Source organism: Mya arenaria, chromosome 7 (genome assembly GCF_026914265.1).
Source record: "Mya arenaria isolate MELC-2E11 chromosome 7, ASM2691426v1".
NCBI lineage: Eukaryota > Metazoa > Mollusca > Bivalvia > Myida > Myidae > Mya > Mya arenaria.
In genome coordinates this window covers 464,326-491,044 of record NC_069128.1, presented here as the reverse complement: position 1 = coordinate 491,044, position 26,719 = coordinate 464,326, and the positions used below count along the sequence as shown (strand labels likewise).

Below are 26,719 nucleotides of genomic sequence, written 5' to 3'. Positions count from 1 at the left end.
AAACTAATTACTTCTCTAAATACAATTTCATTATTTTTCAAACCCCCCGTTTTTGCACAAACCCGTTTGGACGTTCAGTATTAAAAGAATCCCGTATAACACGTCTTTTATTTTAGACTAGTTCGCACACCTAAAATAAGTTTTATACCTAACCATATTTTGTCTATAATTTCAATATCATCGAGTGAAATAATGATGAAAAAGTGTTTTCAGATGCACTCACGGGAACACTATTTAAACAAAAAACTTTTTTGTTAAAAGATGTAAATCATTATAATATAAAGCAAAATAAAATTTAAGGTTTTTAAGAAGTCACGTGATATGCAAATTTCGTAATGATATTGTGCGCAAATAAATTAAGATTATACTTTCGGTTTTGTTGTTGTTTGTACATGCGGCAAATGCTTGTTTATAATTCTGCGGGTTAAAAATGCCAAAAAAGGTTGATAGTAGTCAAATATGTTTTTGCATCACAAAGACATAATGGGACTTTAAGATATAACCCTCTAAATATTTTCATGAGACTTCGTAGATCGGGTAATAAAACTTAAACGCAGTGTTATCGATCTGTTCTCGTGCGTTCAATCCAAATAAACAACTGTATTGAACGACGCATTTATCAAAGGCCGAGAAGAAACGAATATGTTCTGCTAATTTATTGCGATTAAAAATTGACAAATATAATATTTTAGTTTAAAACTTAACAGTTGCAAAACTTAAAAGTCATTTATTTGATTTGTTCAATGGATAGCCAGAATGCATTACATATTGAACTGTATCAATAACTTTATTATGAAACGGGTTTTTCTAAAGTGACACACTTATTCAAAATCAATACATACACATGTATAACAAACACAAATTTTGAGTGATAAATTTTAACTACTTACTGAATAATGCATTTACAAAAACATATTAATTACGATAACAAGATTTTAACTGTGAATTCAAAAGCTGAAAACGCAAATATATTAAATGATTGGTGAGTGCTAACATATTTACTGTGATCTACTATCGTTTCTTAGTGGAAATACCGTGTTTTCTGCATATTTCTTTCAAAATAAACACAGTCCGTCATAAAAAACTATTGTTTTGGACATTTATTCATCACTTGGTATATTAAAACAATTCAATTCATTGGGTTAAATCAATTTTGGAGTAAAAGTGAATCTAAAAACAATACGTGGCTGTATCAACAATGTTAACATGATCGTATTTAAAATGCTGAACATTTATTAAATGTAACCGATGTGACAGAATGTACCTTTAAGCTACTACACCCAATTCCTGTATCTAAATGATCAAATTACCTTATAAGGAAAATATATGTTTGCCCTATTTATTTGGCCATTCCGTTTTAATTCTGCGCGAATCGCTGCGCAATACGTCGTGGTTGCGATGAAATTGCCAGTGCGCATGTGCTGGCGGTTTCAAGCTCTAACAACGAACCGTTTGGCATTGTGCGGCTTCTGCTCAGGAGAAGAGGTGGATTTTTGGAGAAGACAACCTGACTCCTGTCGGGACAGGTATTGTAAAATGTAGATAAAGCGTTATCTTAACATTTTAGTGAAAATATTAGAAAAACTACACGATCATTTTTGAAAGCATATGGATTTTTTGTTCTATTGTTTTCCATCTAAGATCTGAACTTTTGAGATGCCATCAAAACTGATAGTTACTTAATATGTGTGTAAAGTCTACTACCCAAGTAACATCATAAAGTTTTACTGTTTTGAAAAAAAGTTAATGGGAAAATAGTAATATAAGGTAAGTGTATGTTTTGTGTCATGACAAGTTGAAATAAAGTAGTCCCTTTTTATTCATGTACCTTATAAAGAAAGTAAAAGGTCTTACTTTTGTATAGCTCTGAGTTTTATTAAAATATAAGTATACTTGGCTCACCAACTCGCACCAATGAGGGAACTGAACCATTCAGTGAACTTATTTTTAATTATGTTTGGTTTTCGCTTGCTTACACATTTTTTTATAGAAAAGTAAAGGGTTCATTCCTCTTTTTTATCCTTGTTTAGTTACTTTTCAGGAATATTGTAAAGCTTTCATGACAGAAACTAGGTGTCATCCCAATACATGTTACCCAAGGCGGTCAAAAGAAATATGATGTCTCTAAGAGTCATACCACATTAATTAGAACTGTTTCTCTTTAAAATATTCATCTTATGTTTTATAATGCACTTCAAAACGATATATAAAACTAACCAATTCAAAATCAAGATCAAAACGATCATTTCAATTTCAAATGCAAAAGTAACCAAAATAAATGTAGACTGTATTATTTATTACTTCATTTTGTTTGCCTGCATTACATATGAAAAGGTCATATTATAATTAAAATCACATACCAGTTTTAATCATATACCATCTCGTATCCCATATTAGAACTTAATAAAAATCAAGTTACCATAATTGTCCGTACTTCAGCTTAGCCAGGCCTTAACAAAGTACATTTATACTTTTTTGAAGTTTTCATGTTAGCCCATACAGCCGAAAGTATCATTGTTCAAGTCTAACCTAGAATGTAAATTATTGAGTACAATAAATCATTTCGGCGCAGGTTTCATGTATGATTGAGTGTTAAACAAGCCATAAAGCGTTTCTACCTAAGCCTACCGAGTACCTTCTAAGTGCCCAGCCAATTCTAAATTATCTCTTGATCACAACAGGTCTCTTATAATCCTTTTTATGAAATCAATTTTGTGATATGTGAACAAAAGAATAATTTCAGTGATAAAAAAACCACCAAAAATGCGTATTAGTGCAGTGATGTTAATGTGACAGAATTTTGCTGATATGTATTTGTAACTTGAAAATTGACCGATTTTAGGATTGTTTTCTCCAAATTATGATTTAATGAACATCGGTTGCTGTTTCTTTTTTCTTCATAAATTATATAACAAATTTGAACAAACTTCTAAAAAGAATGCTTGCTAAAATAAAATCCGTGAGTTGATGCACACCTTGTGAAATTCTTAGATTTTTTCAATGATTTATCACCATCAGTAGGGACATGGTACTTACTGTCCAGTCGTAGGGAAATCCAGCAATTGGTGTACATGCCAACTGGGAAACATATGTACTAAATAGGACTATTTAGAAACAAACAAGACCTCTGGTATGCATTTAATGCTTGAACAAGAGCAGTCACAGTCTGCCATATCCCCCACCGAATGATGTACATTAGCTCAGTCGTATTCTGACGGAGGATTGGAATTGAACAAAGGGCAATAACTTAAGAAATACTGCAGCCAGATATATAATTTCTGTGTACTGCACTTCTCCTCAATATGATATACTAGTATCTGATTATGGCGTTTGAAGTCAAAATCGTACCTAGAACTTCGGTCCCAATGCATTGCACGTCAACTGAATATGATTAACCTTTGTATGAAGTTTGAAGAGAGGTATGCGCTGGACAAAAATCAGTATGAAAATAAACAAAGGGCAATAACTAAAACATATCACAGACATAGTTATGTTCCTGTACATGCACTTTCACTCAACATATACTCTAACTAGGAACGTAGATTGAAGTAAACCCCACAAACTTTTTTGGAGTTATTCGCATGGCATTTATGCTTTGGACACACGTTAACAACTACCGTTTGAATATCCTCTTCGCCTTTCGAATTAATAAAAGCATAATAATATCCAATTCCCAAATATTTTCAAATGACACTGAACAGAGATAATTGTTGAGAACAATAACAATAATAATAGCCCAACAATTTATCAATATATATGCAAAAAGCCATACAAATAAATGAGTGTATTGCATAATTGTACCTCCATAATAAAGTTGTAATATGTATGTTGACAAAACCAAATGCAATGTTGACATATGCCAAAATTTAAATTAAACTAGGTCACAGGTGTCGCTTACCGACCTAACATTTTGCCTAACTTTTATTTTGTCTTTTTGTGAATTATAGTGCTGTTTTGAAATAAAATGTTTTGGATACTAACTTATAATTGATTTCTCTATAAAATATTGTTCTGTGAAAATATATGTTGTTAAATTTAAGTGAAAATCTTAGATTATTTTTAAAACTTATAACCCCCTCTGTGAGCCTCTCGTATTATCAAGTTATGTGTCGCAGCCTTCTGACCGGAACCCGTTGATAAACTATTTATAGAAAAGAAGTGTCTGAAATTATCCATTAACATAAATAGTCCCCCAAAAAGCACCATGTTTTTAGAGAATCCTAAACAATATAGAATAATTTCGATCCACCTATGTTTTTTATTGTAAACAACGAAGGTATTGAATTCTCTAAACAAGGATATCCGATTTTTGATATTCTAATTTACCTTTAATACCTAAATATATTTTTGGAAAAAAACACAAGCTGACTCAGGGATCCGGGCAATTATGAAACCCCTCTTACACTAGGGCCGCGATCACACGAGTAATAAAGAACGCCTATCTGCGCCCAGCAGAATCGCAAGCATCGCCCTGGCAACGTAGTGGCATCACCAGTGAAAACGATGGGATCGCATAGAACCTCGAGCGACGGTACGCAATTTGAGCATACCGAAAACAATTGCCGTCGCTCGGCGTCCTGAAAAGAGCGCAGTGGGATAGCCGTGAGGTCGCCATAGCAGCAGCGCAGTTAAGTATCCTACAACGTCAAAGGTTCGCCGCGGGCGCGCACAGTGGTCGCAGTTTGAACGCAATGGTTATCGGTGACCCTTGTTCGGCGATCATTCGGCCTTCTCTGAAATGACAATGCGTATCTATCGCGTTTAAACAGCGCGTCTATGGCTCGTCTACGGCGCTTACAATGAGTTTTTTGTTTCTATGTGCGCCGTGCAAATCGATGCCCGCAGTGGACTCGCCGTGAGAACGCCATGAGAGCGCAAACTAGAACTCCGTTGGAACACAGTAGAACTTCATTGAGCTCCGTAGAAACGCAGAGGTCGCCTTGAGAACATCGTGAAATCGCCATCTTCACGAAAAATGTCAATTATTCCAGCGACGCTCTAGAAAATGTACCAATGCCCTGCAATATCAGTAGCAACGCGGCGAGGTGTGGCAGTGGCTTTAGCAGAATAAGAAGAAAGAAATTAGCTATTGTTGATCCTTAAATAGTATTTTTGACACCCTAAAGACAATAATAACATAACATTAATTTACCTGATATTGTTTGAATATTTATTAAGTGAATCAATAATTTAATTAAGTGAAATTGTTGTCTTATTGATTACACTTGGTATTCATTTTTAGACTTGATGGAGGTTTTGTAGTTGTTGAAAATTTGGTTTAAATTCGAGAGCCGTAGTTATTAGATTTACATGTATTGATCAAAAAATAAATAATGTCATTCGAAATATCAATCTTCGCTTTCTTGCTTATATGGCGAACTAATATTTTACTAATGTGATGCCAATGTTTCCCTATTTTGCTAAATCAATCGCTTTCAATACACCAGTGACATAATTTATTGTATAAGCCTTTACATCTTGTGTCCTTTAGTTGTCTGTGCTGACCATATTAAATCATTGTGTTTTCATTTTAAGTCTTTCTTTTCAATCTATTCACATTCAGTTCTTCAAATTCACCGAACAGTCCCATTTCTTCTACTTCATCTCTGTTTAGATTCCTTTTTTGTACTGCCGTCATCTAACAGTGCGTTCACTTATATTTTCCTGAAAATCACAGGTATTGTCCGCAATCCTATGTTTACTGAATAGTGCATACTTGTATACGATGAACATTTTTGCTATTCAGGTTTAAATGCTGTTGCAGAAGGATCAAGTTTTGTCTAATGAAGGAGGTGGTAATGTGTTCTAGTACAACCACTGAAACCACTTACTCGACAATTCATACAACCCGTATCCCGGTGATTACCCTTTTAGGATCTGAAACATACATAGATTTGTGGTTTTAGTAATGGACCATCTTGAAACCTCTCAAAACTCCACAGTTTATGATTTTGCCTGCAAAGAAAACTGGTATTGGTAATGTTTTATTTCTTACGATGATATCTTCACTATACATCTTTTTCCCGTTTAAGGTCTTTATAAAGACCTTGAATGGTTTCATTTCACATTAACTGATACTCTGATTCTCTTAATACATACAGTCCTAAACTGTGAACATTTTAATTCTTTTCATTCCAAATTATATCAATCTCAAACAAAATATATCGCTTACATTTGATCAGGTAATTTCTTACGTTTTAAATGCTTCTTTGCTAAACTATATGCTGAGGCGAAATGGCCAAGTTCGTCGACTGTTTTCATAGCAGAACCTTTCAAATAATATAAATATTTATGCAAAAAGCTACAGAAACAAGCTCAGTAGCATAAACCCGGTTGAGTGGCACTGGGCAAACGCCAAAAACATAAAACACAAAATCACAAACAAGAATCATAGAACAGCACAAAACTCTACAAACAGCACAGTGCATACATAATATATATATATATAAATAATTGGTATGTTTATCAAAAATTGTTAGGTACTGCCTTGGAACAGTCAGTAAACTGTAAATTTACTGGGGGTTTAAACCAGTTTATGTGCACAAACCTCACTCTTATCCCAACAATCCTTAAAAAAAGATAAAACGCAAAAGGTAAATCAAAGTATGCATTATCTTGAGGAAACTTATCAATAAAACAAATAATAATAAACGTAAAGGTAAAATCCAAGTACTTCTATGATTAGAGATCCCAACTCTATGTGCAGACGGAGGGAAACTTTATACTTTGAAAGTTGATATTCTTAAGTATCATGGGCAGCATCTACAGAGGCCATGAATGCGGATTTCCACTAAAGCTTCTTATTAAGTTTTTTCACCAAAGAAAATGGGAACAGTCACGTTATTCAATTGTTTCCGAATGTCTTTATTTTATTCTTATTTTCTTTAATGTTTTCCGGTGTGCTTCCACTGTGATTTTATATAAAAATTAATCACATCTTGAGAAGTATGATACTCCTTGGTGACCACGATGATCATTTGATGATCAATTGCGTCGAGAAATTCATATTTTCTCTTTCGGATTCTTATGTGTCTTTAGATTGTCTACAGTTTGATTCTCGTCAGTACTTTTCTTCCATTTATGTACGGCAACTGGCATTCAATGTCCGAAAAATTTCAAGCTCATACCAGCGCTTAGGAAAAAGTCGCTGCTCGGCCCATTTCAGCATTCCTTACTGCAGCCTCGCACTGCTACCATTTTTATGTTGCCTCAGGGATTTGTTTCTATCGTTATTGGATTGAATACATTTTACTGCTTATTTCGATTTATTTCATGAGTTATTATGCCATTTCATTAAATTTCAATCATTAAGTATCAAAATTCTGACAGACCTTTAAAAGTGATTCGAGTGAGCATATGTAAACACAAAACATTTTCAATTTGAAAATGATTTACACATTTAAATCATAAAGTTTCATATTACGAAATAAAGCTTATCTTAAAAGGCACACGTTTCTTTTCTTATAATGTTGATAAATGTTGAGTACATAAGTGGAACTTTCATCCATTAAATATTGTTGGGGTCGTAAAACATAAAAGTCAATGTTAATTCGCGTGCAAATCGGTAATTTCACGATAGAATACATAGGAAATTTATTTAGTGTTTAGTGATCTATAGCCTCAAAATAATTCTGACGGGCGACAATGGCACCAACAGTTCAAATAATAACAAAGATTCCTATTCTGGTGATGAATTAATCAAACAAGCATATCACTTTGAACAGCAACGTGCTATATAAACAGGATTTCAAACTGAGGGGATACGAATGAAGAAAATTAGCCAGATTGGCGTGAACATGAAAATGATCGAGTTAGCAGCGTTGACTGGTATCTTTGCAAACCTTGTTCAGAAATGTTGAACGATTTTGGCAGACTATGTTGTCATGAAGTAGTTTCAATAAATGTAAAGGATATAAACGAACAATTTCAACTTCATTGCATTTGTAACTACCCGAAGTTTTCCACCATCTGTTTGGGTGGAGATGTTTTGGGAGTAGCAGCCATAACTGTATCTTGCTATAATATGACTTAAGTTGAATATTGACTACAACCCCAGATCGATAAAATGTTTTAAATAAAAGCATGTGTTATACATACTTAAAATGCCATTTTTAAACCATGTTTTGAATTCAAACGGTAAATATATGGAACTTTTAGAACAGGAAATAGCGAATATTCAAAGAGAGATTCAGAGAGCAATTTTTAAGACTAATGTAGATTCGTCCGTCAAGGTGTCAACTTGGTTTGGCATTTTTGCTCAACATCTGACAGTATCTACGTGCAGCGAATTTCATTTTAGAGCATTTTTGGAAACCGGTACATTAGAGGACATCGAATGCTTTCTTTCTTTCCTAACGGATAATGCGCGAGACGGTCTACTTTCTAAAACTTTTGAGCGCATTGAACATAGTTTAAGTAACGTTGCTGACAGACAAAATGCATTCACTGTTTTGTATGAAAGTATATTCTGTTGGGGTTGTGCAGAGGTGTGTCCATTTTGTCATGAGCCATGTATGAAAACAAAGGATCATGATGAAAAACACCAGTGCTTACAGCATCGCCCGCCAGGTGGGAAAGATATACGACGTGCTAGTTCCGACGAAATGGTTCTGAGTACATGCAATTTTCTTCTAAATTCCAAGGAAAGGCGATATCTTTGTTCTGTTATTGAAAATAAATGTGGTTGTGAAAAACCTCTGACAGAAAACGATGAAGGTCATCTATATAGAGAATACAAAGATTTTTTTAATGATTGGGAGATTATGCCATCATCGGACCCTCATGGTTGTTGTAAATACTGGTTATGGTTTGTTGGAAAATACGCTGAGGACTTGAAAAAATAAAATTAAATCATTTGGTATAAATTATTAAATAGTATATTATTACTGACATGGCACACAGAAAATCACAATAATGCTGGGCTACTGGTATCAAGGTTATACAAGATAAACAGACATGCATGATATTTTCTAAAGCAGCTAACCAAAAGACACAGAAAATCACAATAATGCTGGGCTACTGGTATCCAGGTTATACAAGATAAACAGACATGCATGATATTTTCTAAAGCAGCTAACCAAAAGACACAGAAAATCACAATGTTAGGTTACAGGTATTCAGGTGATAAAATATAAGCAGACATGCATGATATTTTAAGACAAAATAATGCAAGCGACATAATGCAAACTAAGGCATGAATACTAAAGTATAGCAAAATAATATAAGTGTACAAAACAATGCAAAGTAAGGCAAGACTACAGAGCAATACAAACAACACAGTAAAACAATGCAAGTAAACAGAAAAAGAACAGATCATGCAATTAACATACATGTATATAGGTTGCTAACAAGAACAACAGATCAGAAAAAAGCTATACCTGTGCTATGTTGTTTAAGCCCATAAACAAGCAACACATTTACATTCTTTACCATTCCAATGTGTCTAGATCATTGTTAAAATGGCCGATCAATGTAATGATTTAAATAAAATCTAATACCAAGCAATGATAACATCTAAATCTAACATAACTCACCAGCTTATCCGCCATAAAATGTGTTTAAACCAGAATTAATGCATCAAAAACAAACATTAATTACTGGTATGTTCACTTCTTTATTCTACGTCCGTCATAGATGAACACTAATTGATAAATATTTCAATTAAACTGTTACTTATAGATAAAGATTAGCAATAATGCTATCTGTATTGTATTTGTTCAATAATTACACTCATGTCATCTCCATTTACAAAAGTGTTCTTCAACATCCCGACACACGCAAAAAGTTATATTAAGTCACAACAGGGCTTCAGATCATAAATGGATAATTCCAGACAACACATAACTCACATCAAGTCACAACCAATTAGGTTACTCCAATTTCGTTCAATACATGTGGGTATACAGGTCGCTTTACCATTATAAGAGTATGAAGGCAATGTAAACCACATCCAATACCTCCGATACACTACTTCGCTATTTATGAAGTAAAACGGAGTAAATACAGTGGTTGTTGACCATACATTAAATATAATCGTTTATTGAATGTGTTGGCAGTAATCATTGGTTTTACGACATAACTCAATGGCGATATTTCGAACGGAATCGTGACACACTATATTTGAATGCGGTAATTATTTTCATTGTCATTAAAAATACTTCGTTTAAAAGATATGATATAATTTGCAGCTCTATTAATGATCAATACCTGCGGGATGGTTATAAAAATGATACATTCATGCAACACGCATCAAGTCAAGATACACATGGTATATGCAATAATGAGGCGATAACTCGAAGCAAGAAATTCTTGTATTTTTAGGTGTTCTGAATCAGCAGAACCATAATTCGTAAGTGCTTTGCCTTGAAAGACAACTATCGTTTTAATTAAACTTAACGCTTGGCGAAACTTGACTTTGAAGGTCTGTATTCATAGACTGCCATCTTTTGTAAAGCCTTTTTATCCTGTTTTAATTCGTTTTATGTAGCATCATTATTGTTTCGTGTGCTTTTGGATATTTTAACCAATGACGCGTTTGACGATCCTGAATAATCATGTTAACACAAAGATTGGAGCATCAAAACGGCGGCTACGAAAAGATTCAAATACAACGGATCAAAATCAAAAGCTCTGTAAATACGATGTGTTAAAGCATTACTACGATAATAAGGGAGTTAGTGAAATGAAGATTGTTCATAACAACGAAAAAATATTATAAGTAATCCTTTAATGACTAAGATACCACAGGATTACCAAAATTATAAAAAAAAATCACTTAATCGACGACAATACAACGAATGAAATAGCCTCGAACGATTAAGTTCGACAATCCGGATATGAATGTTCCTAGTTAGCTACCGTATATGCGAAGATCAGCAGTAATTAAAAAATGAACAAGTTATGCCAATATATAAACAGTTTGTTTTGTAAGAATTATTAGAAATGCATTGGTAAATATGCGTTTGCCACAGGGCAGGCCGCAGTGGATTCAAACGAATGCATAATGCGCTTGAGCCGTTTTGACAGCAATAAAACGTCTCGAAAAAGACCCTGGGTGGGAGAATTTTCAAACACATTTGCGGCTTTGTGGCGCAAATACTTTGAAACTTGCAATATATGCATTACATGCATACTAGTGCTGCCCATACCATGTTACGGCATTTGCTGTTACGAAAGCACCCAACAAACACCTTGCACACACATAGTTAAACAGCAAACTATTATCGGCACATTAGTAACTCAGAATATGGCTTTTACTATTCCTGATTTGCTCATATTTTTATTTGTGACCAATAACTTAGTTCTCTGCATTGGCTGGAGTTTTTTTGTTGTTGTTGTAACATCTTTAGTTTAAATTTCTTTTCTCAGACTCGGTAAAAGAATCTCTCTCAAGTCTGTTTCTGGGGTTGAATCATTTTGAGAGGCCATGAGAAAGAACCCCGGAGGGTGGGGGTCGAACCAACATCCTCTTGGCCGATGAGAGACGGACACCTGTTCTTGATGACCACTATCATCCTCATTTGTGCAATCTAATGTTTAAAGGTTCAATAATTTATGTCATTCATGTGATGTAACGAAAACGAGTCCTGTTGAGGTTTTCCCGTTTACAACAAAACAAATCATTATCCAGGAGATAAATATGATTTTAAGGCAAACCCATAGCAATGAGTTAACATAAAATAATTGAACATTTTTCAAAAATTTAAACAACAAGCTATGATGTTCCTCCACATGACTTATTTCACTGATGACGTCAGATATAACCTAATTTGCTGAGTGAACAAAGGTGTTAACCAAACGGACATTTACTTCATCTTTTTCAGATTCCATCATGGGTGTTGATATTCAAACCTACCGAGCTCGAATAGGAACGAACAAGTTTGCATTTGGCTCCGATGTTGTAACTTCAAGTATATCAGTCAACTTTAGCCTTTTCTTGAAAAGCACGACGATTTCTCTATTCGTGATTGTTATGTGCCTTGTGGTGAGGTCATGCGCCTACGATTTCAGTCTTATAGATGCCGGTGAGTTTATGCATCCATTGCATGTATGCATATTCTTTGTGCTACGCACATTGTTTAAAACTAATTATTCACGTATTCTGATGGACCAGTAAATAAATCTTAATACTATCAAGCAGTATTGCGAAGCCTTTGGAGGGAACATCGATGGTAAAATAAAAGTAATCACGCAAATATGTGTAAATATTGCTCCGATAAGGAAGTTTGCAGAGGGTAGTTAATTGCACCAGGTGTATTTCATGAAATACGATTTTTTTTATTAAATGTGCATTTTCTACCCGTATATTTAAGTGTTAGGAATACAAAATTAAATGTTAAGAAATATATAGAAGAGACAGCGCACATTAAATATATATGCAATAATGCCTTTGTATTTGATGTAGCTAACCAGAAGAAGGCAGAACAGACTTTGGAGTTGCAATTGCCAGGTATCGATGCAGTCCGATATATACCTGCCATTTTGGGTCCTTTGTGGAACTGTATGGTTTTAAAACAGAGAGTTTCAGGGTTGACGGGAGCCCTTTTATTTATTGGTTTACTATTACTGAGAGCGGGAATAGAACCAAACCCAGGCCCTAAACCAGGTAAACTAATACTCATCATATTGCGTTGCTAAGTTGGTAAATTATAAATTATGTAATTCATTGATATATTTGTTATGAAATCATTTGCTCAAAGTCAAAGTATCTTTGAGACGTCGATTGCCAGGAAACGTCCAGAGAAACAGAACAATTGATTAAAACTCAACTCCAACAATTATTTCATCTGTTATATGCTTTCCGATGTTTTGTAGAGATTTATCATTGAAATATAATTAACTTCTCACTGTTTCAACATTGAAGTTATTTATTTGATATACTTCTCTATTTTGCAATTGAAGCGATAGCCTGTTTTTACGTCCAAATCAAATTCATGCGAACAATTTCAACGACGTCATTATGTAAATTTCGCATACGATTAAGTAGACAAATACTAATGTAGATATTTGAGGAATTGCAATGTCGAATTTATAAACTGAGGATGTTTTAAAACAAAGCATGTTGATACTTGAACGCAAAATTAAACTAGTGCAATGCTGTTTTGTTGTTTTTGTTGTTGTTTTATTATCGGAACTTATTAGAAATTTATGAAGGTAGTAAAGTTTTCCATATCAAATATAGCAAAAGAAACAGTGATATTATATGCCTGATATGCTTACAAAAAGAGCTAGAGTGTGGTGTGATGTTTAATGCAGTGGATGTTTTCTAAAGCATGAGTGTGGAGGCAGATGTTAGTTTCTACAAATAAACATAATTGCCCATCAGCAAACGGTTATGTTTTTATCCCTGTTGCATCGCCGCGCCTACATTGCAAGGTGGGAATCAACTCGAACTCGGTGCAAGAGTTGTTGTTGTTTTTTTCAGAGAAAATAACTAGCGAGACACAAAAACCACTTAACCGGTTAAATTAGGTCTGGAAATGTTGATTTCATGTAAAGAAGACTATCAATATATTGTTTGATAAAGATGCTGCACGGATTGTGCGTTTATGTAACATTTCAGAATTCCGTACGGTGATTGCACTTACGGACAAGCTGAAACTGACAGTTAAGTGTGGCAAGTTGCATGAAGTACAGAACGCGTACTTGTTAGTGGATAATGGATTTGTAAAGCAAAATCAAAATCTATTAAGGGTCACTTTTCCAGTTTGGGATGAGTATAAACCATATTCGGCGGTAAGTATAGCCGAAAATGACACATTATAAGAAATAGGTGATATGTCTTTGTTTCCATGCAAGATAAAAAAAAATCACCGACTGAAAACAAAAAGTGGGGCTTCTTTCCGATTTCAACGACCAGTATGACTTTGTTTACTTGTTATTTTTTGTTCGTTCGCCCTAATAATGATACATATCGATGACTATGACATCATCCTCTAGTTGCATATTGAATGACAGATTAAGTGAATGTATGTAGTGAAGGAACGTAAATGGGATACGCATTGCGTTTTATTAAACTTAATAATATAGCAATTTTGAGGAAGTCTGAGGTTGATAACTGAATCCACTAAGTCACCTCGTCTAATAAACGAAATAGAGGTCATGTCAAACAAGGAGACCGATTGACTATGATTTTTGTTTCAAGATTTTACCAACACTGAGCAATGAATAAATAGTATCAAAATGTTTTGAAACATTAAGTTTATTAACGAGATGCGTCCATTAACTAAGAAGGAACTTTGACGAAAACCGCTAACGCTGCCAATAGGTTTTTTGGAAGGTTTTCAGAAAACTGTGATTTAAAGTAAAAATGTTCTCTTTGTCGCAGTTCACGGAGAATAAAGTTTTCGTTGTTATCCAAATAACGCGATCCATAGTTCTTAAAAGAATTTTATTTTAATATTTCTGAAAAGCCTTCATTTATTGAAAGGGGATGTGAACTTCGATTTCCTTTTTTCTCGCTTTTTCGATGAGTCAAGTATGGTGAAATACTACTGCCAAAACATGAACTAACGTAAACCGTTTGTGAAATGTTTCGTGTTTATCACTTTAATTTCGAGTTAATTATTCAGCTTTTTAGTTTATACTCGTATAGCCTTTTCGGTAAGAGAATAACATAATACTAAAACGAGGCTAGAATGTTTTACCACTAATTTATTAATGCATATCCGGCTTAACAGTTATCAAGTCATGATTCGCGAATTACTTAGTAAGAAACATAATAACTGCTTTACTAGATATGATTTTGTTACCAGTTATCTATAAATAAATCTATACAAATGGTTATCTACTTATGATTTGCTAAATGTACGTAGCAAGTTTAGTCTAAAATGATAGACGTGTTATACGGATTCTTCCAATCCCTAACTACGTGAAGGATTTTCCATATCAAAAATCGTAAAAAATCCTTCAACGTATAATTATTTGGACTAGTAGTAAGTGGTAACATGAATGATTTTAGATTCGAGAATATTAACTAGATAGCTAGATAATAATTGCGCAAATTAAGTGGTTGACACAAAACAATTCGAAACAAATCTTCCGGCAGTTTTTGCCACCATAGTTAAGCCATTTGTGGATTTTATACACTAAATCAACGTTTACGAGATTCATACTGTACCAAGACTGTTCCCAAAAGAAAGCATTTATAAAATAGGAAGATGCGCCCATTATTATTTCATTTTTATGCATAGGTTTTAATATATATAGGAGTTATACGCTGCTATCATCACTGATTGTAAACAAATGAATGTACGTAAATAAATTGTAGATAAAGGATTATTATGGCTTGTATTCTTTTTCTTGAATTTTGCATGACGACAAAATGTACAATTATTGTTAACAGATCAACGTCGAAACATTTGGAAATAATTTAAAGAAAGCCCTTGTTCAAGGTTTCACGCAGTGCGAAGAAAGCCTTTTTTCCACAGTTGCATTTTCACCTATCCTAGCAGGTACTATAACTTTATTACGCGGATTGAAACCGTATGTTTGTAACTAATATATGTATTCAAACGATTTGCAGGTGACCTGCTTTTTACAGATCTAAATCGGATGTCTTGCACGCCTCCATCAGATTTTAGTATGTTTATTTTTTAAACGAGGTTAATTCCATGACCAAGTGGTCTGTATTCTGTATGTATTAAACCTATGTACAAGGATCGGCAAAAATAAATAGTTCATAATTACATATCATGAATATATAAATTGCAGACTAATGATGTTGATCATGTGTTTCCCGTCCGGATTTATAATACATAACATATGTTTACAGTCCCCCGTTTACGATCCGGACAGGAAATACATCATTGTCTTTTTTCTTGTATGCTTTAAGTTATTCAATTGTGAAAAAAAACGTATAAATCGCATGCTTTTACATTTCACGAAAAGACTTGAGTTACGGTGTCCACTGAGGTAATGACGAGTAGTAATTTCAGTTCAATGTTGCTGTCAATAGTTCCTCGAAAAGTCGCGTGTTTAGACATTATTTTTTTTTCCTGTTATTATTTAGATCTGTGTCAAAATATTTATTTAATCGCACTCTATTGAAATGTCATAATTTCATTTTCGTTAACTATGTAGTAAATGATTTTGGGCGTCGTTGCGCTTTACTCATCTGGCAAAAGGGGTGCCAGATGGAATGTTTCGAAACGGCCTAGTATAACGGAAATGCTTGTCCGCTGAGCAAGAAAATAAAGGATTAGGAACATATATCTGTATAATTTGAACAAACGTTGCTCAACGCTACTAATAAATGATCTGGATATTGAGCATTTGAATATGGAAATACAAATTGTTTCCATTTAGGCATAGGGAAATAGTCCTGCATGATTACTTACCAATCCTCTAATTGATGGGTAGACTAAATATCGACGCCCGTAATTTCCTGGTGCCGTTGGTTTTCTCGTTGAATGACTGTTAAACTTTGTTGTTTGCGACTTTTAAAGTTTTAGACTCCAGAAGTATGCATTGTCTTGTCACTACCTTTAAAATCAAACTCAGTATGTTCTATGTTCTAAATAGGTAAAAGTTGTCAAGAATTGTCAGAAGTTTATATTGGATTTGGAATCCTTCAATTTCGCAAAGAGACAAAAGGCACATTACAAGAGATTCAAATTGTCGGCGAGAATGAGAAGATTTTATTTGATATACACCATTGTTTGGCATACATGGTGCAATCAAATACACAGCCTCCTTGGTTTGACATCTCCATTTTCATGACAACGGATGTTGCAATTGCTGCCAACATTAAATTAACTGGGAGAGCAAGACACAGTTCCATCACTGCAGGTTAGATGCTTTAATTATGTTGGATTAATTCTACTAACGAAAATATAATATATTGGTATCAACAAATAAAAATATCATTCAAGTAAAAAAGGAACAAGTAACAACGCCACTATGCGAAGAAACCAGGCGTTTAATGTGTGCAATATTTTGTTTTGAGAATTAATATACAGATCGTGACCTTCTAACCTCAAATAATATATAAAGCTTGTTGAACAACTACACCTCTTAGCAAAAATAATTGATTTAAAACTGAGTTCATATTTAAAGCAAATAACATCCAACCGAAGGGTATGTTTCACACGAGTATGCTGAATATTTTTCATATATTTATTATTAATGAGCTTGACCTTGACCCCAATGACCCAAGACGTAATCCAAAAGTACAACCCCGTACGAATTTGTTATATACTAGGTTGCATAGCCATGAGTGCTAACAGAAAACATGTTTTAAGCTTTGTAAACAGCTACCTTTACGTTCATATTACTGACTCCAAAAGCTATTACAAGATGTGTCTATATATGACCTATATATAACCTTTGGCACAACAAGTTTAACCAGCCTCAATCAGTTCTAGTTTAAATTATTGAGAATAAACCATTATGGACTTTGTTTAACTACTACCTTGACGTTGATCAATAGCAATCTAAAGGTATGCCTACAAGAAAAAAATCATCACTTTTTATCAATTTTATATAAAGTTATGAATAATTTGTCAACTTGTAACAGAGACCTTTAACCTACTGTTCCAAAGCAATCCCAAAGTTTGTCTTGACGTTAGCGTCCTACACAATAAATTTTATCTCTCACAACAATGATTTAGCTGAAATTAATTTTCTTTTTTTAGTTATAGTCACCTTGACCTTGATCCCACTGATACCAAATAAAATCATAATATATGTTAACATTAGCTTGCTGTATATATACAAAGTGTCAACACTTTAAGTTATTCCTATCTTAAGTTATTGAATAGAGTCCATTTTTTCTAGTTTTGGTAACAGCGACGTTAACCGCACCGACCAAAACAGCGACCCAAAGCTACCTCTTCACATACAACAAGTTTCATCACTTAACGCCAATTATTGCAATAGTTATTCAGCGGAATCAATATTTTTTACCTTGATCATAATGATCCAAACTGTTATACAACTCGCTTGATCAGCAAAGAATTCCCGTTACTATGCAGAAACCATTTTTTCAAATATTAGTTAAAGCGACTGTGAAATTAACCCAACAATCCCATGCTAAGTATTTACATTGCTACATTAAACACCAATAATCATCACTATCCATTAATGCTGACTTAGGTAATTGTGCTGAAACCCCTTTTCTACTGTTCGTTTCAGCGACTTTTAACTTGACCCCACAAATCAATCAAAAGATACGTCGTCACATAATGATAAGTTTCACACTATCCATTGATGCTTATCACGTTGTTGAGCGGGACAATATCTGTTATAGCAGTCTCATCCACTCGCCCTCAAACGCAGTACTTGGGAATCCACGAAAAGCCTGTTTGTACTATCAAATATTGAACGAGTATTTATGGCTTATGTTTAAACTTTTGGCTAATGAGCTTGTTTCTGTAGTTTTTCACATATGTTTCACATATGTTTTGGTTTAAAGGGCTATTTGTGAACGTTATTTATTTTCTTTCATTCGCTTCATGAACTAAAACGAAGCGGAGTACACAGTGTTGTTCAATGTCCGTGTCTTTTGCTTTTTTGAAAATGTATTCCTGTAAATTATATGTTCACTTGATTTTCTTCCCACTTTTTATATACATTTTTCAAACCAAACCATGACCGCTTTCGATCTGCGTTTGCTTAAATCGCTCACAGACTGATTCTTTACGGATGCATATGCGTATTAGGACACATGAAATAGACTCATCATTATGTTACTGGTTCGGTTGTAACATGTACGCGGACTACGGATGCGGACAAGAGACGCGGACAGCATGCTCTTGAATACCTATACAATTGGATATCACACAAGTATTGAAAGCTATTTAAATGTTGATAAGCATGGGTGAATGGAAGAGCCATAAAATAATACATAATTATAGCATTTTTCTTTCACAGCAGAAGTGAAAGCAGTTTTCGGTGAGCTCGGTCTGACTGAAAGACTTAGTAAAAAAATTACGCTGAACGAAGCACTGGCTATAGACATTTCGAAGTCCAAAAGTCCGAAATCTGACAGGGGACTATCAAATACGCCGTGGGCACTTCTCCACGAACTTCTTCACGGCAATTGGGAAGGCAGAGATAACGTACCTGACACAGAGCAGGATGATATGGGCGATTGGCTTGAAGAATATAGTGAACATGACTCCCAAACGGTAACTGAAATGTGTGCCATGGACATATTTATGGCCACATTTCATTCATGCGATGGACTTCTGAAACAAGCGCTTTTTAAGAAGATGTATCTGTGCAAACTTGCCATGCCCTTTTTGTACCATTCAGTTGAAACGGATGCGCTTCGAGTTTCCCTTTGGCCTTTACAACAGTTTCCGATTTCAGATGATAATTTCGAGCGTTGCGCTTTGACCATGAAAACCAATGTTATAACTTTTGTTCGCCTTGGTAGGCCAAAATTTTCGTAATCAATGTTTCTTAATCGCTTGATCCAAAATAGGAAAGACGCATTCTCAATCTTTTTCAATAGGGAATGCAAGTCAGGCCTGTTAAGTCGCGTTCTTTTAAAAAGAGTCGTCGAGATATTTTGGGATACTTCTACAAATGAAAACAAACCGATAAGAACATATTTAAATGTCAGAAGCGACTTTATGGAAGAATTCAATTCTCAAACTGCTATTTGGAAATGTTTGATTAAAACAACAGATTTGTTTGTTGTTATCATTGAGCTTAACGAAATGGTGAGCAATTTTGAGAATTACAGCAAACTGCTCATTGAAATACCAACATGCGTAATATTGTTTTCTGAACACAATAATATCGAGAAAGAAGCTAAAATCAGTATACAAGTCAAAATAAAGAAGTTACGCAATGATCACGAAAATATATTTAAAGTTATTTCGACACATGAAAAGGGAACAGAAAAGGAAACTGAAAAACTATTGAAAAACATGTTGAGTAACATAGCGGAACATTTGAAAACATGTCAGGCTGTGCTGACGTTAGAAGAAAGGATCAACACATTTAACGAAAACAATGGTCACGTTTTAGGAGAGGACGAAAACGAAGACTTAAGTTTAGGAAAGGAATTAGCAAAATGTCTGATGGCAGAGATGACTACTGAAATTGAACAAAGGAATGACAAAAACAGATTTCAAAACTGCATTACTGAAATTGGACAAAAGAATGACAAAAACAGCTTTCAAAACTGCGTTAGTCATTTGACACCAGTGTCATATTTTGAATCTCCAAAATTGATTAAAACGTTGAGATTACAAAACCAGGCAGTAGATCGAAATGAAATAGAACAGCATAACAACTTTATTTATAACACTCGGAAAGAATGCCTTTCAAATATTTCAAACTCCGTCCGACTTCTAGCAAAATATCTTGTTAATACACAACCACTAAACATGAGGCAAAAGTACTTCATTGGGTGGCTTAGAATTCTTATTGAACAAAAATTATCTCATTTCTTATGCCAAAAGGCCAAGGACAAAGTCGAATTATTAGACATGATTGCTGAAAGCAAGAACGATCATACAAGTCAAACATCGGATAAGGAAAATAAAGTTCGCTTCTCAGAATTAGATAGGATCATAAAGCTTTCATCTCTTACAGTTGAGCATCTTTTTCGTGAAATCAGTCACGTTTATGATTCGATCATTGAATTAGATGAAGACCCTATGAAATATCGTTTGCCAAGTGTAAACGACTGTGTAGACACATTTTCTAATTTAATCATTGAGGGCGAGACAGTTGAACTAATGACGGATTCCTTTTTCATGCCACGAAGATGGTTGCAATATGTTTTTAAATCACTAGACGGAAGGCTGCCTGTGAATAAAATAAAAACTATTTCCGTCTTAGGGCTACAAAGCTCTGGTAAGTCTACTGTTTTAAATACAATGTTTGGAGTGCAGTTTGCTGTAAGGTCGGGTCGCTGTACCACAGGAATACAAGCAAGGTTGCTTCCTGTGGGGCAGCACAACTCAGACAATGAAGAGTCGAATTACGTTATGATTTTAGACACAGAAGGCCTTAGATCACCGTTGTTATCCGATGTCTGGAGGCCTACTACTCTAGATAATGAACTTGCTACATTTGCTACTGGTTTAGGAAACTTGTCAATAATCAATGTTATGGGTGAAAAATTAGCAGATATGAAAGACATCTTGCAAATTGTTATACACGCTCTTATCAAAATTAAATCGTCACAAAGTCGAATCGTTCTAGGTCATAAATGTTTCTTTATTCATCACAACGTAACAGTCAGTTTTACAGATGTCTACATGAAAGAAGTATACAGGGATTTCGACTCAACATTAGATTCAGCGGCTCAAGAGGCTGCCAAAACTGAAGGGATTCCAGATATTCATAATGCTAAACATGTCCTTAAGTTTGACGCGGGAAAGGATGTACACCCTGTTCAAAATTTATGGCAAGGTGGTCATTCTTTGAGGCGAATTAGCCCTGATTACAGTAAGCGTATATTGGAATTGAAAGATAAAGTTATGACACATTTAACCGATTATGGCTTTAAATCTTTCTCAGATTTATCTCAGCTTGCGTTTGACGTGTGGGATGGTATAAATTCGGAAAACTTTATATTCACCTTTCGAAGTAGCATGGAAATGAAAGCATATTTTCAGACTGAAGACCATTTCAAACTCTTAGTCAGAAAAAATGGCTTTCTGGTGAGAGACGAACATGCAAATCAATGTTTCAAATATATGTCTGACTGTCAGAATGAAGACGAATTAAAACAGAACAGACAAGAAGTAGTTTCTTTGATAAATGCATTCATCTCGAGGAATACAGCTGGAATGAAAAAAGAATTCATGAAGTTTTTGGAAGAACAGCAAATATGCAACTGGGGCTCATTGTATGTAGAAAGATTCGAAAACGAATTTCAGGAATTGAAAAGACGTACAGAAAATGACACAAATAGGTATTTTGATGAACAGTTGGTGAAAATGGAAACATCTACAATAAATTCATCTAAAAGAGATCAACTACGGGACAAAACTGCTGAGATAGTTTCATCCTCAAAAAGTAATGACGAAAAAAAGGCTGAGTTTAATAAAATATGGAGTGACTTTGAGAATGAAATTAAAGCAAAGACTTTTTCTATTCAAGATGATTGTTTGTACAATGATTTCGCTGGACAGTTTAGTCAGACATGTTCCGCTGTTTTCCACCCAGAGAAAGATGGAAAAGCAAGTTTTTATGAACGTCTGTCTGGTATAAATGGTATAACTAAACACGATTTTAACCTCTCAAAGACGATCTATTGCACTAAATTATTTTTTTGGAAAGATTTTGTTCATGACATAGTTTATCCGTGGTTGAGAAGGGTAGTTGGGGACTTTGAAAGCCTGATTTCTAATTACAAAACATCAAAGCGGCTTCTTTTAAAAAGCGATGTAGAAGGCTTTGCTGAAAGCTTTAAACAGTGTCATGACAAATATGTAACAGACTTAAAGGAAATTGGAATATACGCTAAACCGAGTTTTTCATCAAAACTGTTTGCGGGTGGGTACCATATAGCTTCAAGAGAATTTTTAGATCATAATGTAAAGTATGATTTAAATACAGGTGTAACATACCAACTTAAGAAATATAAACACGAAATGTATGCAATCTTTGAAAAAGAACTTGAGGATAGATATGAAGAAAGAACAGCGTCCATTATATTTTTTCTTGAACTCGAAAACTGTCTTAAAGGAGTTATAGAATCAAAATTATCAACGTCGCTATGCAAAAGGTTTCTAATCCTAATACCAAACACGAAACGAAAGCTCATTGCTAGCGTATGTGAATATATTACTACAGTTGATCCTTGTGAGGTTTTTAAATATACCCGGGATCCGAAGCAATTTGCATTAGAATGGTTCAAGCGTAACTGTTTAGGCTTATTTGATAAAACACTAGAAGACGAATTGGAATGTCATTTAACAGATATTGAAAAAGATATTAAAAATGCGCTTAAACATTGCGAACAACAATGCAAGCAACATAATGAACTTACGACTAATAAGTGGTTAGAACATTTTGAAAATGAATTCAAAAATGTACCAATTGATCCTAAACGATTCCCAGGATTTCTAAACAAAAATAAGTTCAAGACTGCAGTGCATTTTTCCGCAGCACTATTGGATGAAAATCAATTAAAAAATATGTTAAGTATCTTGAAGGATGAACTGAAACGAAGTGTTACAAAAAATGATTTCACTGATTCTTTTGATTTTCGTAGCATGTTCGATGATATTTGGGGCTGTCCTGAATTGTGTCCGTTTTGCCGCGAACCCTGTATTAAAGGCAAGGATCACACACCTGATTCAAAACACGAATGTTTACAACACAAACCTCCAAGTTTTAAAGGCGTTCGTGACAAATACAACAATTATCGTTTTGATGTTTGTAATTATGTAGTAGGTTTAAGAACATGTGCGTATCGCTGTTCTGATATTAATGGGGCATGTAACTGTACAAAAAGTAAATTACCAGATATATTTGCGATTATGTTTTTATTCTTTGGAGTTCAGTCTGGTGAGTTCCACTTGTACAACAAGTACATGTACATTGAACCCTTCAAACATTGGGACATAAAAGTTTCGAAAGCTTCAGAAGAGTGTTCAAGGTTTTGGGCGTGGTTTTCTTCTCAATATTACAACGAAATTTGTACACACTTCGTTGGTAAACATGAAAATATTCCAGAACGATGGGAGAAGATATCAAAGGATAAAGCAATAGCAAGTTTATATGAACCTTTCATGTAAGTCTTCACACAATCAAACGAATACGTTCTTTTTACATGCAAGGTCCATTGATGTTAGAAAGGAAGATTAACAAGTCGAGCAAACCACATGAAATTATTCTTGCAACGGAAATTTATATTAAGTATGATATAATTTCTAAGAAAACTAGCGTTTACTGTGAACATTTTAATTACAAAATGGGGCTTACGTGTATGGATATTGGTGAACTCGTTTTTTTTTGTCCGAGATGCGTGGCCTTTTCAATTATTGCATTGTAACATAATTAAAGATGCACTCTTACTCCCAAATAAGGTTTGCTACGATTAATACTATTGTTTTAATATTCCAAAAAGGATTAATAAATGTCGAAAGCAATAGTTTTTATGTAGGATACGAAGTTTAATGGAAAGAAATAAGCATAAAACACGGTATTTCTACCTGAGACTAAAGTAGACCGCGGTATTTCTTTTAACATTCACCAATCATTTAATATTTTTGCGCTTTCTACTATTAAACACACGGCTACAATCTTGTTATCAGTAATCAATATTTTCAATAAATGCATTATTTAATAAGCAGTTAAAAGTTTATCAGTCAAAATTTATGTTTGTTATACAAGAGAATGTATTGATTTTGAATAAGAGTGTCACTTTAAATAGGTACAAACCGTAGAAGTACATGGCCACTATCTCTATTGAACAATTCAATAGAAAGAAGAGAATGTAGCGCAAAATAAATTGAAAAATAACATATTGGAGTCTAACAATCGCAACCGGAAGCTTTAAAAGACAGACCGAGTTGTTCTATTTCCTTAAAAATTGAAATCAGCTCAAAACACGTTTATTATTTCGACAAGTTTCCATAGATTGCAGTAACATGATTAAACCACATAAAGACACGTTGTTTTGAAGATACATTACAAACCAAACAAGAATTTGAAACACTCCTTAAAGTTGTCTTTTCATTTTGATTTAAGGGCAATCATCCTTTAAAACGTTAGTTTGTGGAGGTCCTTTTTTCTTCATTATTGATTCATCAAGATCAATAACAATGTTATAATTGTATATGGTTATGTGACTTTACATTGTATGTAATATAAATGTGCTATGATAATATGCATTATTAAAGGGGCTACCTCACAGATGATAAAATAGCGAAAAAAAGAGAAAATTAACGAAAAATGACCTAAACTTCGCATCGATTTGAACAATGCATTGAAACTTACTAACTGAAGTACCAGATAGTTTACAATTTAAGTTTAGCTGTTATTTCGTATTTTTCCATTAAAAAAGTTTACTGGGTATGTCTACCAGGTAGAATTCATTCCTTATGCGTGATTGGCTAGTCGGTGTTATCACGTGATATTACCGAGGTAGGTGTATAGCTTAATTATGTCACCCGATTAGAATAAGCTTAAATAGTTCAGTGAGTAAGACGCTGGACTTCAATTTTGGCGACACGGGTTTTTACATTTTGGTACTTATTTTACAATTATGATATCAAAGCGTAACACATTCTATTAGATAATTGTCCTGAGATGCGTTACAGAAAAAAAAACTTTTTTTGGTGCCAATCTGTGACACAGTCCCTTTAAGAAAAATAGAAAATTATATGAGTGTGTGTTTTTTTTAAATAATTGATTATTATAACTATATCATTTTTATGATAACAAAGCCAACATATTGTATAACAGGCTCACCATTCGATTTCTTATTGTCATTTACATGTATATGTACAAATTAATGTTTCATGTATTTTAAATTGTTTGTCATAATTCATTAATTACACATGTATATTTGCAACTATTGTTAAGCGAGGCTCATATTTTGTAAAATTGTCCTCAATCCCATGTATAAGGGATAACAGAAAAATATTTGTTTCAAAACCGTAAGTGCGACCAATTCACTAAAATATTTCATTATTTTTATTATAAATGATTATAAAATTTATATTACTCTTATAATAAAAAGCTTGCATAATGTAAAATTGGTTTACACTTCGATTTCTTGTAGACATTTATGTTATGGTAGGTACTATAACGATTTTTAATATTTTATATAATTCTTCGGATGGCGTGTATTCTACTAAGTGCACATGTTAGGCTTTGATGTTTTTGCCTATTGTTTATTTTGAGTGTAAGGTTCTGCGTTATTTTGATAGGAATACTACATTTAATGTATAAAAATGTCTTTAAAAAAATGGTATAACAATAAACATAATAGAAATCATTTTGACCAGTTTTGAAAATTTGCAGACAATGCATTTTGTTCAAAAATTGCACTGTTAAATGCATGTAGATTTTTGAATTGTATAGTAGTTTTACCATGGTTACAAGCAATCATTGAATATATGGATGTTTCTTTCTTTTTGCTTTTTTAACTTAAATTATTGTTTCTTATTGTTGGACTGTTTAAATATACTGAAAACATTTCGTGCTGTGATTCAATAAAATTGTCTTATTAATATGTGTTTTCTTCTGCTATTGGTTGGAAACAAATGTGCCCAAATATTAAACTGAGCACAGCTCACTTGTGTTACTAATTGAATATCTATCTATGTCAGTTGAAAAACATTGAGTTACAACACAGTCTTTATAAGTGTTTTTGCATTTGGAAAAATAATACATACATAAAAATTTCGTATATTAATATCCACATATAATTTATTAAGACTTGCACAACATGTACCAATATATAATCCGACATTACAGCTGTCCAAATGAATGCTTCCTTCCAACTTGGCAACTTGAATGCATCCTATTTTTCAGTCAGAAGACAATAGTTATAATAGTAACATGATCATGAACGCACGTCCATAGTAACGTTGTAACATGCTGGAAATCACACCCTATTTTCTCAACACGAGCATCACAAGTGGTTGTCAATTCTCGTAAAACTGATAATCCATAACACAAGTAAAAGGCAACATGTTCTGGTACAATATACACTGAATTGCACTTGTTATGTACAAGAACAGGTTCATGATCTTAAACTTTCAACAAAACAAGTATCTTTCATAGCACATGTGGCTCT

The 26,719-nt window shown here is 33.8% G+C and overlaps 1 protein-coding gene across 4 annotated transcripts in view; it reads left to right on the top strand.

The window, feature by feature from the left end:
- Positions 1 to 25,146, top strand: part of LOC128240808 (interferon-induced very large GTPase 1-like) — a 49,794-nt gene extending 24,648 nt beyond the window's left edge. For 2 of the 4 annotated variants that reach the window (XM_052957697.1, XM_052957700.1), the window contains exons 2-7: positions 11,823 to 12,023; positions 12,404 to 12,604; positions 13,562 to 13,734; positions 15,344 to 15,452; positions 16,522 to 16,788; positions 18,874 to 25,146. In XM_052957697.1, coding sequence (XP_052813657.1) covers positions 19,398 to 23,708 — 4,311 coding nt within the window. In that variant the 5' untranslated portion in view covers positions 11,823 to 12,023; positions 12,404 to 12,604; positions 13,562 to 13,734; ... (1 more) ...; positions 16,522 to 16,788; positions 18,874 to 19,397 and the 3' untranslated portion in view covers positions 23,709 to 25,146. Of the gene's footprint in view, positions 1 to 11,822; positions 12,024 to 12,403; positions 12,605 to 13,561; positions 13,735 to 15,343; positions 15,453 to 16,521; positions 16,789 to 18,870 lie in introns of all 4 variants that reach the window. The other 2 variants (XM_052957696.1, XM_052957699.1) reach the window with 1 other exon arrangement.
- Positions 25,147 to 26,719: the final 1,573 nt, after the last annotated feature.